Below are 13,566 nucleotides of genomic sequence, written 5' to 3' on the forward strand. Positions count from 1 at the left end.
AAGATGGAGGAGATGAGTGGAAGGGGTAGGGGGAGCAGGAAATTAGTGTTTTGATCAGATAACGTTAAGAGAAATTGTATATCTTCCTCTTTCATCTTTCTTCATATGATGATGGGTTTAAAGAACAAACTATAATTACTACTGATATGATAACCAGTAGTTATTGTAGTTCTAATTAGCAACATTTTCCATCTCAACTGTTTTTTTTAAGTTCTGTTGCTCTTTATTTCCTCTTTGGGGATTTATTTGTATAATGATTACAACAATTACTAGAACTGTAAGCTCTGCATTTAGACCCCCAGAAGACAGCAGTTTTTAAAGCATGAAACAAAAATCAGTCTCAGAAATGAAATATTCTTACAAATGTTTCTTATGTTGTCTCAAATAAGGAGAAATACTACGTCACATTTTTTCAGTATATATAAAGTTTTTCAGCTAGAATTACTTGTGAAGACTATGTATAAATACTGAGGATTAACATCTTCAACTTAAACGTGAATCTTAATGAGATGTGCTCGTATACTTGAAAAGCACAAGTTATTTGGCAAATTTCCCACATTACATTGCTCCAGTTTTATTTTAAAGCTAATGCTTATGCTCAAAATATTCCATTTTAAACAGCAAAATGCAAAGAAAAACCACCAAAACCCCCAAACCAAAATTTGAAATATAAGCTTAACCTGATGTGTAACACAAAAAGTTTCTGAACATACCCCTTTCAGGGCTGTGAATATTAGTGTTATTTCAAAATATTGTATTTTAAATGTTCCAACATATTACTTACTGAATTAATGCATGAAATCGCTCAAAGCCAAGCTCTTCGACAGCCAAGGCAGCTATACACAAGAGACACTTTTCAGCACTACACATGGCAAAAAAATGACACAAGATACACACAGCAAGCTAGTATACTTTCAAGCTTTAATTATATTTTTAATCCTCCCTTGAGATTGAATTTTTTAAAGTGATTAGTATAAAATAATTCACTGCACCATTAAGATTCCACCATACAAATTAGTGAGAACATTTCTATTTGGACTAATCAATTTATTAAAAACACAAAGCTACTGGAGTGGGTAGCCTTGAAAATATTTGTCAAATACTAAGCACTTGTTTACAAAACATGGCTGTCACAAAGTCATCAAGCATATGCACACTGTAAATATAATTTTGCAGGTCAAGAAGAAGTACTATCTCCTAGAAAAGCAAGCATGATTATTTGGATTAATTTATCAATGTAGGTAAGCTGTATTTTTAATTCATGTATACATATCTATTACCAAAATTTTGTGGGTTTTTTTCCCTTTTAATGTCTAGTTATTACAAACAAATAGAATTATTCTAAACAGTGTTATACATCCTATTTTTAAAGGAATTCTCAATGGTTTCTTTTAATAATGAATAAACAGCCTTTCAAATAAGATTTGCGTCTAAGACAGAAAAAAAATACAGCATTAGTGTCTTCCCAAGTTCAACACAGGCTTTATACCTTTGTTCCCCTCAACATTTCCAAACCAAAGAGATGAAATAAACTTTTAAAATCAAATTTGTTTTTTACCAAGGGGAAGTCATACTTCCCAGTTGTGCAATTATCAAATTCTATAGGCTTTCAAATATTAAGACTCTAGCAGTCTTTAGTGCCCCTTAGGTCCACAAGGACTTTATATTCTTACTAGAAGAATAATACAAATGAGCCTTCTGATAAACGCCACTTAATGATGAATATCTAAAAAATGTCTGACCACATAGCTACTGAATTTGGCTGCATTCAACTCATTAAAGACCTGAAGTCATAAGGCCAATACTACTGATTAATTCTTCCCACAAGAATTCTAGGAAAGACTTTTTATGCCCCTTCTGATTATGTTTTGAAAGATGCACTTGACTCTCCTAAATGCAAATACAACAGTTACTGCAGCAATAGAATACTTTTATTTTCTACTTTAGAAATAATGCAGCAGTAGTCCTAAGAGTGTTAGGTTTTGACTTTTGAAAAACTACAGAGTCCGTAAAATTACACTACTAAGAGCAGAACTAAACTTAAGAAAATTTTTAAGACTTTAATTTAAAATATGAAATAATGAATCTAAACTGCAGGAAATGCTCCAGGAACTAACCCTGATGCAAGAATGTATGTTTTGTAAACAGAAAGTTAGAGGGACTAAATCATATAAAGCAGTCTTTGAACCTGGGAACTTGCACTACTACAGCCAATGCATGGCCAACAAGAAGTCATTGGTATACACCACAAAAGCAGATGAAAAATGCTATTGCATTCAGTAAGTGTGCTCGAATCCACCTTTTGTTCACACAGCAGGATGATAGGCAGTTTCATTCTGTTACTACAGAACAGAGTGAAATGGTAAGAGAACTACTATTTGAAACAAACGGAAAGAAGTAGAAATCCTAAAGAAAAGTGTAACTATATGTAATCCAAACAATGCTAAATAAAGACAGTGCTTAGACGAGAGGAAGAGAACAAATAGCATTAGAACATGAGCTGTACGAGAGACACAACTGGATAGAAACTCATGCTGTGTCTAATGATATTTCATGGTTTTATTATAAACACATTCCCACATTCAATTCCCAATTAGCAGTAGCCTGCCACGTGGAATTGTATTTGTAATACCCTCCCACGCATCTCTTAAGTCCTACCAACTATGACAATGCCAGTTCCTATTTTTATTGATTACAGCAACCAAGCATGAAATAAGTTTATTCCTTTGCACTAGTAGTAACAGAACTCTACATAATTAATAATACCTTCTTCTCCACATCTTTGTCCCAAGCTTAACCAGGCAAGAAGCTAGTCTAGCAGGACAGAAAAGAAAAACAAAACAAAAAACCCTAACAAATACATATTAAATCAGGAAGTGTATTGCATTATACATATAAAGTAAAATACTGTTTGAACTGTAAAATACATATAAGAGGTACATTCAGTGTCTAGCAAGGAATGTAGGATAAGAACAATGAAGATCAACATTGCTCATAACAAAAGTAGACTTCATGCTGTGTATCCTGCTGTTCCTAAGAACATTCCATGGTACTGAGGACAAGTCATGCAGAACTTGTAGACTTGTACAGAAATATGAAAAATATAGATATGTAACAGAATGGATTAGTTCATTAATTGTGTGTTGAGAGCAATTACTGTGTGTTTAACAAGACCTTCTGCTAAACAGTTTCTACAGTTAAAAGTTCTTTAGAATAAGGCAATATATTAATAAACAGGACAGTAAAAGTGCATGGATTGCTTCACTTTTTCTTCAAAGGAAGCTTCATAATATGAGAAAAAGTTTCAGACAACTAAAAAAATCCACAGAAATTAGGAATTTCAGTTATAACTGCCTTATCTTGCAAAGGAAAATTTTCTTTTTTCTTTTAAAACCAAAAGCTGTATCTACAACTTTCTCTATACTTTTTCCTAATACAAAACCCCTGCTTACGTGGTGACCAGTTTTTTTCAATTAAGTAACATTTTAATTATTGTTTGAGCCTTCTAAAGCACATGGAGCATCTGACAGAAGCAGATGAAGATGACTTGTAACACAAAGAGCTCCAGCACTACTAATTGCTATAGCTAGCTGTGCACATATAAATCTACTTGCAAAATTCTGACTTTGTAGTTATGCCACAAACTGCAGAATATTCGTTCTATCAAAAGATGGCACCTTTATAAGCATGTTCTCATGCAAAAAGCTTTTCATACTTCTGAAGGGACACATTTGGAACAAAAACTGAAAGAGGCTTATCTTTTAAGATGTTAGGTATCTCCTAATAAAAGATTAATAAATACATGTCTCAATGATCATGTGTGCATAGATAAACTTCCCATGTCACTGGCTCAACAGCAGTTAGATGACTAGATGTTGTATCTTAGCACAACAGATGATGTATACTAGATCCTGATGTTAGTGATTAATCATAGAATCTCCCATTAGAAGGGACCCATAAGGATCATCAAGTCCAACCCCTCACTCCTCACAGGTCTACCTAACACTAAATCACGTGATTAAGAGTGTCCTCCAATTGCTTCTTCTGACAGTCTTGGTGCTGACTGACCTCTCTTTCAGTGAATAACATTTTCCTAATGTCCAAACTGAACAGCCCCTGACACAGCTTCATTCCATTTCCTCATGTCCTATCATTGGTTACCAGGGAGATCCTCTCTGGAAGACCTCCCCCTCTGCTGCCCCCCCTAAGGAAGTTGTGTACTGTGATGAGGTCACCCCTCAGCCTTCTTTTCTCCAAGCTATAAACAAAACAAGTGACCTCAGCTGCTCCCCATAAGTCCTGCCCTCAAGACCTTTCACCACCTTGGTCACTCTCCTCTGGACACACTCTAATAGCTTACTGACCTTCTCCTATTTAGATGTCCAAAACTGCACACAGTACTCAACAGGGGGCCTCACCATTGCAGTGTAGAGTGGGATAATGACCTTCCTCAACCAGATAGCTGTGCTGTGCTTGATGCACCCTAGGACACATTTGGCCCTTTTAACTGCCAGGGCACACTTAACTCATGTTCAATTTGCCATCAACCCAACCCCCAATTTAATGCCTTGGATGGAACAACTGTACAGAATCTTCTTCAAACTGTTTGGGAAACAATAGTTATGACAGTTATTGCAGTTGTGCAAAGTATCAAGCTGGATATGAAGGAATCAAGACATTTCCAAAAAACAGGTAACAAAAAAATTCTAACTCAAAAAAACTAAAACAAAACCCTCTTTAATCTACTAGATTTGATTAAGCTGTTTTGGTACTGCACATAATCAAAAGAAAAAAGACTACTTTTACATAACAGGGGATCCAGAATATTTTATAGCAGATCAAGCACTGCAGAATTTCCTAAAAAAACTCTTCCAAAATAAAGCAACAAGTGACACATCAAAATATTCCTCCAGTGTTAGGAAGCATATAGATTTTTTCAAATTAAAGTCACACCAGGTCCCAATAAATAACAAAATAAAATTGAAAAATTACGGAAATTGCTCAAATTCAAAAGAAACACGTTAGAACTCCAGTTATAGATAGCACATTCCTTTCAACAAGAAGGATCAATGCCTCTGATTATAACAGACAAAAAACCATCTCTTGCTAATGGAATCACAAAGGCGAAAAAAAAACAACTGTGTAACAACAATGAGCACTGCCCCTCAAAAAATACTTCAAAGTAATACTTCAGTAAGAGATGGGTAACTTAGTATAGAAATACATCTTACAAGGCTGCTCCTCTTGACGACTAGATTCTGCAGGACTTTCAGAAATACTAGCAGTTTCTTCAGTTGTTTTTCCTCTTATCCACGTTGCCAGAGAGTACGACTCTGAATTATCAGAGCAAGCCATTTCCAAAATGTCACATAATGTATGACAGAGAAGGTTCTTCTGGTCCTCTTCTGAAAGATCAGAAACCTACATGAGTTCAGTTGCTGCTAATCAGTACGTTATATAAGACACTAGGATCTTTTTTAATACATTGTTATCTAAATAATTGAGTTTATTACTTTTATCTTATTAATTATTAATGTTAATTGCTGTTGGACTATACTGGACCAAATAGTTATAAAGCTGTCTTTAGAAAAATGTGGTTTAATATGATTTCTAATCCATTTCCTTTGCTAATAATAGATTTCAATTAAATATTTATAAAACACGGAAGTACTATGGACAGGCACAGACCTCACAAATGGGAGTTTAGAGACATGTATACATACTGTATGACTCAAAATGGCATGGAAGCACAGTTTAAAATATACAATATTTTGAAGTCTTTGTACTGGGACATGCTTTACAAATAATTCAAATGGAAAAAATAAGGAGAAAAAGAAGACATCTCAGTACCTGGACAGTCTCTCCAATTAGACTTCTCACTGGTAAAAAGCCTCTTCAAAAGGAATGCCTTTGTTATCAAAGCATAAAATAATATTAAAATACAAGACACACCAACTTTTACATTGTGTCACAGAGCATTTCTGTACATTGTTAGAAGGGTTTCAAGATGCTCATCATTTAGTAGGAGACCCTGAGCCTGCACTGTTTACTGATTTTTCCCATTCAAACGAACTACAAAGGTAGCCTCATACTTGATCGAGTTTATATCTCAAGCGTGCTTCAAATACACAGAGGGTATATCTACATAAACATCTCCAGACTCAAAGGACTGCATTAATGGAGTAGAAAGCCCATCTCTTTTAACCACTGCAACTCATAATTCACATATCAGAATAACAAAAAACTATGCATATGTATATCCCTGCTTTGTTTTCCATCAACACTAATGCTGTAATTAGAAGAACAGACTCAAAGAGAAGGAGCAATGAAAGAAAAAATTTTGGCAAGTAGACTCCTGGTCTTTGTAATTACTCTGTTAAGATGCTGTTTCAGGTACTTGTAGCACCTTAAAAATAGATGCTTCAACTTTCACTTCTTCCCTTACAGAACTCACTCTGTTTTCCCATCACAGATCTTTTACATATCTTTTTTAGAAATCCATAGCAGCAGTAGGCATTGCAAGATCTCTCTGATCACTTCCTCCATCCCTACATCTAATTCATCTCACTTTTAAACATGCTTTAACTACTTAATTTAAAGGAAGTTTAACTACATATAAAACTGCAAATCCACTGTCGATAAAACCATTCAATACTGTAAAGACTTGGCACTGCCTTTAAGGAGCCAACTGGTCCTATTCTTTACTCCCTCCACTCCTCCAAATTAAAGATTTGTAATTCTAACATCAGAGACACTGCACATCTGTTTTTAAGACCACAGAACTAGACACAGCCATGTTACAGAGTGCAATTCATAATATAACATTTTTCTATTGACTGTTTACAACTACACAAGCAGTGCTTCTTCCTGTGGTACAAGTCTTTTGGTGTGACCAGTGTCTATAACATCCAGAGACGTTCCACAACATGAGTTGTCTGACTGAGATACCTCCCAGTTCATGATCCAATTAACTCTGCTACATGACTTTAATTTCCACTATCAGTGGGCAAGGCCTCAACACAGGCCTAGACACACCTCCAGAATTTGATCTGTGTGTTAAGAATGAGTCAAGAGCAGGTTACCAAAAGAGTAATCTGACCCATGACTCGGTGTCTGCCTGATTCTACAGGGTGCTCCTGAGAGAATCAGAGCAGTCACAGATTAGACAAACTGCTCTAGCAGAACAGACCCAGCCTACAGGTCATATAACCTGTACAGGAGTCACAAGTGCCCTAGAAACTTAGAAGTGGAAGAAGAAAACAAAAACAAACAAAAAAATAATCACAATCACAGTTGGTTGAGCACATCTGATGCACAAGTGAAATCCTAAACATGTATCCAGAATAAAAATATATGCACCTGATATACTTCAATTATTCTGCTAACATTTCCCCTTTTCTCACATAGCAAACCTTGACAGGTTCAAAAACGGATTACTTCAAATCCTTCTAATAGAGTTTGCTAAAGCAGCCATTGTGACACATATATTACCCTTCTTAAGGACAGGGAATTTGACAGATGAGAAAGGATTAGGATTACATTTATATCTGATCTTTTACTTCTCTCCTCTACCCTGCACTACCCACTTCCAAGTTAACCTCTGCTTGGATCAACCTGCACCACTTCCTCAAATTTCACTTCTGTAAAATTATAGTTCAAAATCAGACCATCTCTGCCTTTCTACCAAGTTTTCTGTCTCCTCCACACTGTATTATGAAACCCAAATACAACTGATCTGCAATTCTTTTAATATTTATTTTAGTTCCACATACATAAAGAATAGATTTTGGGCTTACTAATTCTAAACCATTTCTACAATAAAAACATCTTACCTGCACTGGTGCAATCACTGCACAAGGGCCACCTTCAAATTGTTCTAATGCAGTTGATTCAGATTCACTAAAGACAAATCCTGTCAAATGAAAAATTAGTATATTTAGTGAAATATGTAAACAAGCACGTTTATATATACTCCTTCCCTAACAGAAATGACACCTGATTTATTCTCCTCTACAAGTTAGGTAAGTTTTCAAGATTTTTTTTCCTTCTGATTATGCAAAAGAATGTAGTTCAACTATTTGAAGAAAAAAAAAAAAGTCATGAATACAGGTGAAAGCACAGAAATTATTTATCTCAGCAATGAAATCATGACCAAAAGGGGACAGCTAGGGTTTTAAAGACAAGGATTCTTAACAGCAAAACTGTCACTAGGACACATTTGGCTGAATACATTAACCATAATTTTATTAGGATTTCTTATATATAAAATAAAAATTGTGGTAATATTTTGTTTTACATATGTAAGATAAAGGTTGTCTTTGGACCCTCACTGAACATGAATGTTTCTCTTCCCTATGAAGGGCACAGTATGTAACCCACTGAACTCATTTCTGGCTTATTATTGCTTCCTGTTAAGACTGAATTATGCTGAATAACTGAAATATTCACTTGTAACCACTGAACCAAGCCTCTTATGGGTGTTCTTTCAGATAAGATACACTATATTTATTGAGATGCAAAATCACTCATTTCCCCCCTCCCCCCAACCTTTAATGTATTTGTATTTCAGAATTACCTTACTGCCATGTAACAGAGCAAATGCTGGAGCAATTACTGCAAAATTGTTTGTTACTACCTTGCCCCTTAAACTTTTCTTCAAGATGCGGTGATTCACAGCTTGCATTTCTCACAGATAAGTGCATATACATGGATAATTACCTCAATAAAGCAGACACCCAGCAACCTACCCACAGTGAGTGATAGTTTGCATTATTTTCTAAGTGCTGATAAGATTGTGTTGAAGTTACTCTAGTTCAATGTAATCTAGAAACCATGCAACTGTAGTCAGCAACCCAGCAAGCACAAGCAAGTAGAGGTAGGGAGTAAAGGGACACACATGCACATTTTCACAGCAGTGTCAGGCTTAGCACAAAGAATATTCAGTGCTGCTTTCCCACACTTTCTCCTCTTCCCAATTCTGTATCATTGCATGCTGCCATATCAAAAGCATCTCTAATCCCTGGATGTGAATATGTACTGGGGAAATGCATTTCCCCAGTGCAGACTTCCACACTATTGCATGACAGCTATAACATCCAAACCAGCACAAGAGGATTACTGCACGGTCTGTGGGCCATATTTCATCACATAAATAACTGTTGTTCAACGACAATGTGATTTTATTTTAAAAGGATGGATCATTGTAGCAGTTCTTTTAAAAAAATGGGGTTTCCCTTGTGTCTGACTGAAGGCTTCAGGGTTTGTTTGGTTTTTTTTTAACTGAATGTGCAAATGTGCATTACAGACGTTTATTTTGTATCTGAATCCCATATGCAGATGAATCCTCCATACTTAAGTCCCCAACATCACCTAATGTAGCAACAAAGCTCCATTAACCCGTACTTCAACCAAAGTCTGCACTCATTAAGCCTGTTAACATGCTTCAATAAGAAATATCACTAATCCTTTAAACTTTCCAAATTAGTTTACGCAGGCTTATGATAGTAAAAGCTAAGTCATCTTCTACTTTGAAGCGTGACAGCATGCCATCTGAACACACCGCAACCGCCAGGCTTTTTTTAGTTGTTTTAATGATTTAGCCACTGCAGAAGAAAAACATACTTGGATGTGGTACCACTCAACCACATTTAAGAAATCTTGAATTTGTTTCACATTCTTCAGGCTTCTTATAGAAAGCATGAGCTGTCTCAGATTAAACCTGCTCTATTTTTCGTAACTGCTACCTAAAAATAAAGAAAATCGAGTATGACCCTCCAGAGTGAACACAAATTTGAGGTAGATAATGCAAAATTGATATTACACAGAATTTAACAGAATCCAACCAAAAGAAAAAAAACACGCTTCATGCCTAACGGAATACTTAATTTCTTCTTACCTAAATGTTGCTTAATGGATAGTAAACATCAATTTTGTTCTAGAAGCTGTTAAGACCTTAAAAGTTAAGTGCTTCAGGGATATTAGTCTTACTCTCTTTTTTAAAACTTCTACAAAATCTGAAGTCAGCTCAGGCAAAATTTCAAAACCCTATAGTGTGAAGTCCAGCTGGGTTAAAGGATACCGCAGCCTGCAATCACACCTACTTACCTTTCTATCCTCCACAGTAATTACACCTTGGGCAATCTCTATAAACATCCATCAACTCCAGGCTCATCCATGTGATTCATAGGAATGGCCTGGCCACCATTTAATCTACCACCCAAGACTAGCAGCTCTAATCCAGACTAATTTCTACTTAAGAGCGAGTGGGCTGCAGCTAAATGCAGCCAAAAGCATTTAAAAAAAAAACAAAAACAAAAACAACAACAAAAAACAAAACCAAAAAACTACCTCCTTGTTATCCATTACTATAATTATTTACCTATAAGAAATGTAAAATAGTACAATCATCATTCATCTTCCTTTTAATTTATAACCCTATTAAAAGCTCCATTAACCCCAATTTTTTTTTTTTCCAACATCACTACTGTTCTACAGCTTTGACCTCATTGACCCCATTTTTTTTTCCAATTTCACTACTGTTCTACTGCTTTAACCTTTTTTCTGGGCAGGGGGACAAGCAGGTCTAGATTCCATGTTTCTTTCTATACCTAACTGTTAAATCTTCTACATAGAGTTTGCCAAAATTAATGTATGGCTTAGTTACTTACTCTTGGTTTTCATCTAACACTTCACATCATTGCCCAAAGCACTACAAAACACATTCTTTCATTATGACAGCCCCACTGCTTTCCTGCATCTCTTTATTATTTGCCTATTTCTCAAAATACTGCTGTGTTGTGTTTTTTTTTTACATCCAAGACAGTGTAGACATCAGTAACACTCATTTTACAAAGGATACCGCACACCTTCACTGTTTTCACTCTGTATGAGAATGAATGAAAGAAACAAAGGGAGTAGCTAAAGAGCATGAAACATTAACCTTGCTCTATCTCCGATCAAACTAGCTACAAAGATGCTGAGCTATTGCTTTTTTTGTCCTGTTCTCTGCAGAGCCGGCCTCTTGCCATGGAACCACATTTCTTTTTCTCTTTTGGAATACCAAAATGCCTGACAGGAACATGAGAACAAGCCATTATTACTCAAATACAAGGTTTACAACATGTCTTAATGTTTCATCCTTTTTCTAGAGCTGGGTGTAGAATGACAGACACATTTTGCATGTGGCTTTGGGTTTTCAAAGTGTGTTTTTATTGTAAACAAACTCCTGAAATTTTCTGTAGGGAAAAAAAATCCCAAATCAAACCAAACAGCCTTTTCTCACACACACAGAAAGAAAGGAGTACTACAGCAGTACCACAACAAAACTCCCACTTAATGGGTTGTGGATAAAGAGCAAGGAAGTCCTGGAAGGATTTGAGGAACGTTTCCAAATTACCTAGTAGGCTAGCACTAAACTGGGCAAAAAGCTTCCAGAAAACAAGATAAAATTCCAATGCATCTGCTTTCTTTCACACCTTTGTAAGAACTCAAACTCTTTTTGACTGAAACTTCTGAATCCAAACCCTGATAAAAGCCTTCAATGGCAGCATTCCTCAAGACATTTTATTTTCTTGAAGCCCATCAGACTTGCCTAGAATAAAGAATGGACTCACTAGCACTGTTACTTTTCTTGAAGTAAGGACAGTGTCTTTCCAGATATTCCTTTCTGGGCCTAGGCAGCAGGAAAGAGTTTCAGGGCTCACTAATTTTTTAGGTAATTGTGTTACAGGGCATTTCAAATTCTCACTGCTCTGCGGGTATTCCAATTACATCATTAGTCACCAGGCCCATTAGCCAGAAAATACAATCTTAAAAGCTTCACTTACATGTTCACACCCCATTTTTTCACAGTGAATGGTATCATCTATTCTCTTTCCAGTTTAACAGTGCTGAAAGGGCTGTTATTTACATACATAGTCTCTCAAAAACCTGTATTTCTGTTCCAAAGCCTAACTTTTCATTCAGCAAGCTTCACAAGAGGTTTTGAAACCTTCAGAATGAACCCATTATTTTAAGACAACTCTGTATTATGTTAATGCATTAAATAAACATTTAAATCTCATATACAATAGAAAGGCATTTGGCAGCCTAAAACAGCAAGATGTGGTTATTTTCTCTGTAAATAGTGTCATTACCCCAAAACCAATACGCTACTCCAAGAGAGGAAAGAAGAAAAAGGTTTACCAGTGTAAAACTGAGAACAGACTTCTTCCCTAGAGAAGGCTTTTAGGTAACTCTTCTCAGCACCATGTTCCCACTGTTTTTCCAAAAGCTACTGTTGTCTCACATTTAACAGTAGTATGCCTTGCGTTAGCAAGACAGACCGCTTCTTACAGGTGGAATTAGCAAATCTATTTAAACAGAAACACCTTCTACTTATACAGAAGCTCTAAGTTGGTGGTCATCAGTACTTGTTTCTTTGAAGGCCTTCTCACATGATGTTAAAATTCCTGGCCGCAAGTCTGGTTTCTAATTTATTACTTAATTTTTACAGATGCCTTAAAAGCAGCCCATAGACCATGACTTGAAGACCACTCATCAAGGTTTAATTTGCTAAGTGTGACTGGCATCTGTAAAGCAGAAGCTCCAACAGCAGTTTCACCAGACGATTTGCAGAGGCAATACTCACAGCAGACAAGCAGCAACAAGTAGGCAGAGGTCAGCCAACAGGTGTAACCACCTCCTCCACCTGTTTGTACAATCCACACTTGTCTATACTCTAACTGTGAATAATAAATGAAAAATGCTTTTCTTCCTGATTAACTGTTTACAAGTAATATGGAACTCAGAGATGGAAAGCAGACAAGTGCAAATATTCTATTAATCACAGCCATCAGAACATTTTACAAGAATTACAGAGATATCAATCACTATTTCTCTTCCATCACCCAAATTAATTTAAATTAAACTCAACACAGAGGAACACTTCTCAAATTGCTACTTCTATTTAAGACTTTAAAGAATGGCAAGTGTGCTCCTGCTCAAAATATATCTGCTTGTTTGGTAAAGATATTATTTCCTAGTAACCTTGATCTAATCATGGTCTAACAATATTATAGCTCCAATGACTAAACTCACTACTACAGAACCTAACTCCTCAACCAAGGATGTAACAAAAGCCAATCTGGCGATGTTTCAAAGTAGCGGACCAAAACCAGAGTTCCAAGCATGTAATAAACAGGAAACCTACAGAGAAGAGGGGAGAATGACAGCTTGTCTTTTCTATCTACTCTTCCAGCTCTCAGGCTGAAAGAGGATCTAGATAAAACACTTTTTTACATTGTACGTTATAGTTCATATACATGAACTATAGTATTAAAACTATATATACATATACATGAACTATAGTATTAAAACTTTCCCGCAATGCTTCTGAAGTTAAATAGTTATTTTGAGAAGACTGGCGCATACCTTTCTTTCCAAAGACCAGTGGGAAAACAGTTTAAGTAATTTCTAAAGGACGCTGCACCCAAACATGCCAGACATTCATAGCTGTGTAGACCTGATGCTACGTGCCTTAGGGCTGATCTGAAGAGTACCTCCATGAACAGCATTTGTCTCTTGGGT

The 13,566-nt window shown here is 36.0% G+C and overlaps 1 protein-coding gene across 8 annotated transcripts in view; it reads right to left on the reverse strand.

Moving 5' to 3' along the window:
- Nucleotides 1-13,566, reverse strand: part of MINDY3 (MINDY lysine 48 deubiquitinase 3) — a 52,010-nt gene that overhangs the window by 35,565 nt on the left and 2,879 nt on the right. Inside the window, exons 1-5 of one of the 8 annotated variants that reach the window (XM_057432890.1) lie at nucleotides 9,622-9,724; nucleotides 7,833-7,912; nucleotides 5,851-5,908; nucleotides 5,232-5,405; nucleotides 785-836 (exon numbers count right to left, since the gene is read on the reverse strand). In XM_057432890.1, the coding sequence (XP_057288873.1) occupies nucleotides 785-836; nucleotides 5,232-5,355 (176 nt within the window). In that variant the 5' untranslated portion in view covers nucleotides 5,356-5,405; nucleotides 5,851-5,908; nucleotides 7,833-7,912; nucleotides 9,622-9,724. Of the gene's footprint in view, nucleotides 1-784; nucleotides 863-2,766; nucleotides 2,808-5,231; nucleotides 5,422-5,850; nucleotides 5,909-7,832; nucleotides 7,913-9,621; nucleotides 9,744-13,566 lie in introns of those variants that run through there. The other 7 variants (XM_057432889.1, XM_057432892.1, XM_057432891.1 and 4 more) reach the window with 7 other exon arrangements.

Source organism: Pezoporus wallicus, unplaced genomic scaffold (assembly GCF_028554395.1).
Source record: "Pezoporus wallicus isolate ANWC-B61680 ecotype Strahan unplaced genomic scaffold, APGP_CSIRO_Pwel_v1 scaffold_2584, whole genome shotgun sequence".
NCBI lineage: Eukaryota > Metazoa > Chordata > Aves > Psittaciformes > Psittacidae > Pezoporus > Pezoporus wallicus.